The 6787-nt window shown below is 30.5% G+C and overlaps 2 protein-coding genes across 5 annotated transcripts in view; both read right to left on the minus strand.

The window, feature by feature from the left end:
- Positions 1–4359, minus strand: part of LOC111371782 (probable phospholipid hydroperoxide glutathione peroxidase) — a 14395-nt gene extending 10036 nt beyond the window's left edge. For 2 of the 3 annotated variants that reach the window (XM_022993935.1, XM_022993934.1), the window contains exon 1: positions 4097–4359. In XM_022993935.1, coding sequence (XP_022849703.1) covers positions 4097–4348 — 252 coding nt within the window. In that variant the 5' untranslated portion in view covers positions 4349–4359. Of the gene's footprint in view, positions 137–227; positions 396–623; positions 743–1249; positions 1312–1648; positions 1726–4096 lie in introns of all 3 variants that reach the window. The other variant, XM_022993933.1, reaches the window with a different exon arrangement.
- The window catches only part of LOC111371783 (probable phospholipid hydroperoxide glutathione peroxidase), a 24431-nt gene that overhangs the window by 10036 nt on the left and 7608 nt on the right, over positions 1–6787 (minus strand). The window contains exon 7 of one of the 2 annotated variants that reach the window (XM_022993937.1): positions 10–28. The exons of the other annotated variant lie outside the window; for it this stretch is intronic. The gene's annotated coding sequence lies outside the window, so the exon portion shown is untranslated. Of the gene's footprint in view, positions 1–9; positions 29–6787 lie in introns of those variants that run through there. 2 annotated transcript variants of the gene reach the window in all.

The raw sequence follows: 6787 nt of genomic DNA on the forward strand, positions 1-6787 counted from the left end.
GGATGTTTATTACTAGTAACTGAAAGACATAACAAGATGGCTCTAATGCTTAGGGGATGTTTATTACTAGTAACTGAAAGACATAACAAGATGGCTCTAATGCTTAAGCCTTCTCGAGCAGCTTCTTTATGTCCTTCTGCAAAGTACGAAGGGAACAAATTTTCAGTTCTTGATTACCTTGCCAATGCATGAAATTGAGATTGCCAGATAGTATGGATGATATTTACCTCGATGCTAAGAGGAGATGTTGTGGGAGCATAGCGATCAACAACACGCCCCTCTTTGTCAACAAGGAATTTGGAGAAGTTCCATTTAATACTGTCCCCCAAAAAACCCCCTTTGCTCGACTTGAGGAACTTGTATAGTGGAGCAGCATTGGAACCATTTACATCAACCTGAACCAAGAAAACACGATCACGGTCAAAACCCTGTCAACAAATTCATCTAATAGACATATATCATCCTCTTTTTCATCTTAATAATCTATATTGCCGTCCACAAAACAACCTTCATATCAACTTTTTGCTAATGCGCTTGTTTCCCTTTGTCATAATTAAGATTGTTTGACTGAAGAAATAGTTCATTTATAAAAACCTAGAAATAAGCTCCTCAATGATTATTACCTTGTCAAATATGGGATACTCGGCCTTAAATCGGGTGCAAGCAAACTGTTGAATCTCTTCATTAGTGCCAGGTTCTTGTGAGCCAAACTGATTGCATGGAAATGCCAGAATCTCCAAACCTGTGCGATAGGCAAATAACAATTCATAAATTCTGGCACTCAAAAAAACAAAATAGGGCTTTAAAAGTTATTACGTTTCAACTTGCTACTGGTTATACCTTTAAATGGAACAGTAAAACGTGACACATTTTACCGAAAACTTACCAAAAAATGCACTTGGATGTAAAAACAGAAATAGATTTATTTTCACGTATTTTTTGTCATAATTATTGGTTGTAAGTTCAAAAGTATCCCAGTTTATTAATCTGGCAACTTCCCATTTTTGTTGTCAATTTCAAGTATATATACTAGTATACTTAATGAGACAAACATTGATTTGAGATATTCCACGCTATAAATGAAATTCCCATCTACACTTTTTTCTCCTAAGCATCCAAATTTTATTTCTTCTTTCAACTCTCTTTAGTCGCATGAATATGAAAATTCAGCCCAATGACAAAATAAGTAAACTTCACAATTATTGTCCAAGTGCACAATCAAAGCGAAGAAAAGCAAACCAAATCAAACCTTGATCCTTGTACTTCTCATACACCTTTGTCAATTCCGTGTAATTTGAATTGGTGAGACCGCTGCAGCAAACAAGGAATAAGATAAGTTTCTTCAGAAAAGAGCGCAAGAATAAAAATAGGCCACTGAATAAATATACAGAAAATGCAATATTTAATACAAATGAAAAATAAAAACATGGAAATTGGCTTGCAGGGATACCAATAAAAACTGGCTTATTTCTATCACCTTATCGAGTTACAGACTTCTTGTCTTTCGAAAAGAAATTATTGCAAAACAAAATCATTCTTCATTATAGAAGTATTTATTATTATATATTACGATATCCATCGAAAGCATAAATTGAGACTTTTCTGCAAAGAAGAAGAAAAAAAAGCAATCGAAGAAGCTACCACACACCACTGCGATGCAACATTGACGATTAAGAGGACCTTTCCTTTGTAAATGCTCAAATCAACGTCATTCCCTTTAGCATCCTGCAACCACAAAATTACAGAACAATAGCAATTTACATTAGATAACATGTTTCATTGAGGTATGCTAAGATAACAATGGAAAAATTCATTCACATTCAAAAACATTGAGACAAATTCCAACAATATTTACGAAAAATAAGCAATTTAGCTCCAACTAAAAGCCAAAATCCATTCCAGACAAGATAATCCTTTTTTTTATTATGCTACAATAAATGAAGGCAACTTTAGGGGCATGACGTCAAACTATGAGAATCCTTTTATGCACACACAGCATTAGAAATATGTCATGAACATATCCTATTTTTGCAGCACGTAATACAAGGATGGGGTAGGATTTTATAAGCGTTTTACATCATAAACATTCCAAATAATAGTATAAACTAATGGTACTTTTGGTGCGTTGGACTAGGCCCCATCACAATAAACGATAGATCTCTTGTCAATGGAGTATATAAAAATGCAAAATTAATTGTTCCAATGGTTATTGGACGTATATCTATGTTTTCGATTGCTTACTGAAATTTAAATGTCGAGTTTTGATCACTGAATTTTGAAAAATGTTGTACGTTACTCATTGACATAACTTCCGTCTCAAACCTCTAATGGAATTGATGACATAGCTGACAACGCACATGCCCCATCACATCGTTAAACTTAGAGATAGTCGAATTTTGACCACTAAATTTTGAAAAATGTCTTCTATTACTCACTAAACTTTGAGGTGATTGAATTTTGGCACTGAACTTTGATATATTCGAACTATGCCCACTAATATCTAAAAAACATTTTCTATTACTCACTATAAATTTGGATATTATTAAATTTCTATTTATCTCCCTTTAAAACAAAACTCTTTAATTTTCATGGTCATTTTAATCATTTTTACATGTAAACTTAATTTTTTTTTCATTTTAACCACTCATTCTAAAAAAATCACTATTTAAAACTTCTTTTTTTAAAAAATAATGACCATCAAATAGGGGCTAAAATCCGTTGTTAAAATTAAAATTTAATTTAATTTTAATAATAAATATATTGTGCGTTTCATTGCAATTAGTAGTTACTTCCTTTGCACAGCTTTGCAAAACGTCTTCTATTGTTCACAATAAATTTGAATTTAATTAAAATTCTTTATTAAGATTTGAATTTTATTTTATTTAACAATAAATTTATTGTGTGTTTTGTTGTAAAAAATTCAAATATTATGATGATAATGGCTTAAAATTCTACAAAATAAATTAAAATTAAATTTAACTACTTTGTAATTGAGTAATCATTCTTAGTGGTATAGACAATACTTGCAAGACAATGACTACTAATTGCAATGAAACACATAATATATTTAATGTTAAAATGAAATTAAATTTGAATTTTAACAACGAATTTTAGCCTTTGTTTGATAGCCATTATTTAAAAAAAAGAAAAAAAAAAAAAGAGGTTTAAATAGTGATTTTTTGAAGAATATGTAGTTAGAAAGTTGGAAAAAGAATTATGAGTTTATGTGTAAAATATTTTATTATATAAATGTATGGTTAAAATTGAGAATGAAAATTCAAGAGTTATGCTTTAAAGGGAGATAAACAGAGGCTTAATTAAATTCAAATTTATAGTGAGCAATAGAAGATGTTTTACAAAGTTTAGTGGCCAAACTTCGACTATATCAACGTTCAGTGGCCAAAATTCAACCTCCTCAAAATTTAGTGAGCAATAGAAGATATTTTTCAAAGTTTAGCGGCAAAAATTCGACTATTTCAAAGTTTAACGGTGTGACGAGGTGTCACATGTGCATTTCGTCAGCCACGTCATCAATTGCATTAGAAGTTTGAGACGGAAGTTATGTTAGTGGGTAACGTATAACGTTTTCCATAGTTCAGTTGCCAAATCTCGATATTTTAAATTTAAGTGACATAGATATAAGCTCCGTGACCATTGGAACAATTAACTCTAAAAATGCTAAAGTAGATATGATATTCTCGAATCATTCTCTTATAATTTCCCCCCAACTAACAATAAAAATTCAAATTCTCGTGCAACTTTAACTTAAACTAGTTACAGGAAAACCATAAATGTCATGTTTGGGGAGAGGATTGGACATGATCGGCCAATACCATAGACTTAAGATCTTAAATATCTCCAATACTGCACATCAAAACATGCCCAACAATTTTACCTACCACTATTACACAACAATAAAGAAGATCATGACAAAAAAACACATTTCACAAAAGATTCCAAAACATCCATATCCTACACAAAAAATATTAAGAAATAAATTATAAACCCCACCCCACCCCCCCGGCCAAAAAATAAATAAATAAATAAATAATTCTTAACATCATCCGAAACTAAACAAAAGGTGCAAATTGGATACCTTAACAGTGAAATCATGAACTGATTGTGGGTTATTTGAATTGCTTGCCATTGAGCGATCTAATCTCAAGCCCGACAAAAACAGAGGCGTTCTTGAATTATTATCAGATGAAGCCACAGAAGACAAAAACCCTTTTTCAATCGACCGAGAAATCAAAGAAATTGATAAAATAGGCAGTGAATTAAAATGGGCTTGTCTTATAATTGAATAGAATTGCTTTGAATTTCGAAATCGAATTGAGGAACATAGCATATGGAATGATGAAACAAGGGTAATGTCAAATTTATAGATTTGTCAAGGGTAATTAGCACAGAACACCCTAATCTTTGCTTCTATTGTGGAATACCCCTTATCCTTTTATTTTGGTCGAAAATCCCCTATATGATATTTTCTTTGCAGAATACAACATTTTCTTTTTCTATTTTCTCAATAAAATCTTGTGAAATAATAAATATATCCTCATTTTTAAATAAAAACAATAAAGAGTTAATTGCAACTGGAATTCCAAATTTTTATATAAAAATGCAAACAAATCTCAAATAAATGATTAAAAAATTAAATGAACATATAAGTTAGTTTTTATATTTTATTTAAAAATTAAATTAAATAAATAAAATTTTCACTTCTATTTAAAATATTGTCGACATATAGTTAGTTTTAATAAATTTACAGTAATTAGTATATATATTATATATATGTAAATCAAATGAAGGACGACAAGATCATCAATAATATATCAGTGGTTTCTTCATCAAAGAACTATTAATAATCATTGATAATATAATTTATGATGTTGTCGTTGTCCATTTGATTTACTTATATATACTAATTAAAATAAGTTCATTGAAGACAAAATATAAGATAAAAATTAACTTATACGTTGTAATACTATAAATAAAATATAGTGAATTTTTTCTTTATTTTCTTTATTTTTTAAATAAAATATAAAAACTAATTTGTATGTTCATTTAGTTTTTAAATTAATTATTTGAGACTCGCTTGCATTTTATTTTCTTTAAATGAGACCACAATTATAATTAATTCGTTATTTTTTCTTGTTTTCTTTTTGTTTTATTTAAAGAGAATGGTATATTCATCATTTCATTAAACTTCGTTGAGAAAATGAAAGAATATTTTGTATTCAGCAAAGAAAACGTTATATAGGGGGATATTTCATTAAAATGAAAGAATATGGGATATTTCAAAATAGAGGCAAATGTTGTTAAGCATGAAAAGTCAAAATTGTGAGCTTGCTATCGTAAACTTACTTAGGGATGTCAATTTGGTTTGTCGTTTTGGACGGTCCGTGGATCGGTTCGAGAAAAGGCCGAGCCTACCCAACTCGAGGCCAAATAGAATCGAGCCCAAGCCAGTCCATGTGGCTCAACGAATTGACCGTTAAAAAAATAAAGTTGCAGGCAACACAACTGCCAACAATGGCAGCACACAGCTGCTTGCATCTACACAGGCAGCTAGCTACCCATGTTTTATATAAAAAAAAAAAGTGAGCCAACTCGGATCAGCTCAAACTTTCGTCTCATGCACTCGTGAACTTTAGGTTCATGCGCTCAGCTCGTCAAACGAACCTCCTGCTCGGCTCAAGCTTGAGCTCGTCCCGAAATCCATGGGCCGAGTTTTGATGAATCGAGCCGACAAGCCGACCAACTATTCAGACCTTTTGCCACCTCTAATTACAACTTTGTTTTTCTAAATGTTTTCTAACGAGAGGGACACAAGATATTCGCGTTTTGTATGAAATATGCAACACTACAAATATTGAACTAAATGAGTTCTCGAATGATCTTTGAACATATAGCCCCCGTTTGACCCTCATTTTTTAAGTAGAAATGGGTGGAATAGTATTTTTTTGAAAAATGAGTGGTTGAAAAAGAAGTAAAAATTTTCGATTTACGTGTAATATTATTTTATGGAAGATTGTATAGTTGAAAATATGATAGAGAAAAATAAAATGTAATGGGGGCCAAACGGGGTCATAGATTACAAGTATTGAAGTTAGGGTCGTTATTGGATTGGATTTTAATCTGAATCTGGTCTGAATTCAGTGAAATTAATGTGAGATGAATTTAAGATCTCAATTCTATAATCCGATCAAAATTTGAATCCGATAATCCGTTAATTAAATTGAGCAAATATGAATATAAGTCAATTCGATTTGATTTTATATAAATAGTTGAGTTAATTAAATATTTTTATGGCATGTTATTTTGTCACTTAAATAAAGCAATTTCGAATAATAAAAAAAAGTCGTCAAATTCAAAACATGAAAAAAATAAAAATTTATCTACATGTACACCATCAATTGTTTGTACGGTATTTTCTTTTGCTTTTCTCATAAGGTCACGAGTCATCCTACATTGGCTTGCATCAAAAAATAAACCAAGGGAACAAGTTATAAATAAGGGATAGACCATTGCTTGGATTTTTCACTATTTGGGCCATATTGATTTAAAATACAGGCGTAAATAATAAGTTAATTTCAACATCGATTTTATCTTTCTAACTTTTTAAAATTTTGGATTGGATATTTGCTAATATAATAAATCGAATATAAATTTAACAATCAAATATTCACTGGATTATCGGATCGGATCGGATCAATGAATTATTCATATTGGATCCGATATGGATAGAGTTGATCCATTTACAGTTGTAATTGATATAGATAAAAAA

This window comes from Olea europaea, chromosome 22 (genome assembly GCF_002742605.1).
Source record: "Olea europaea var. sylvestris chromosome 22, O_europaea_v1, whole genome shotgun sequence".
In the NCBI taxonomy this organism is placed as follows: domain Eukaryota; kingdom Viridiplantae; phylum Streptophyta; class Magnoliopsida; order Lamiales; family Oleaceae; genus Olea; species Olea europaea.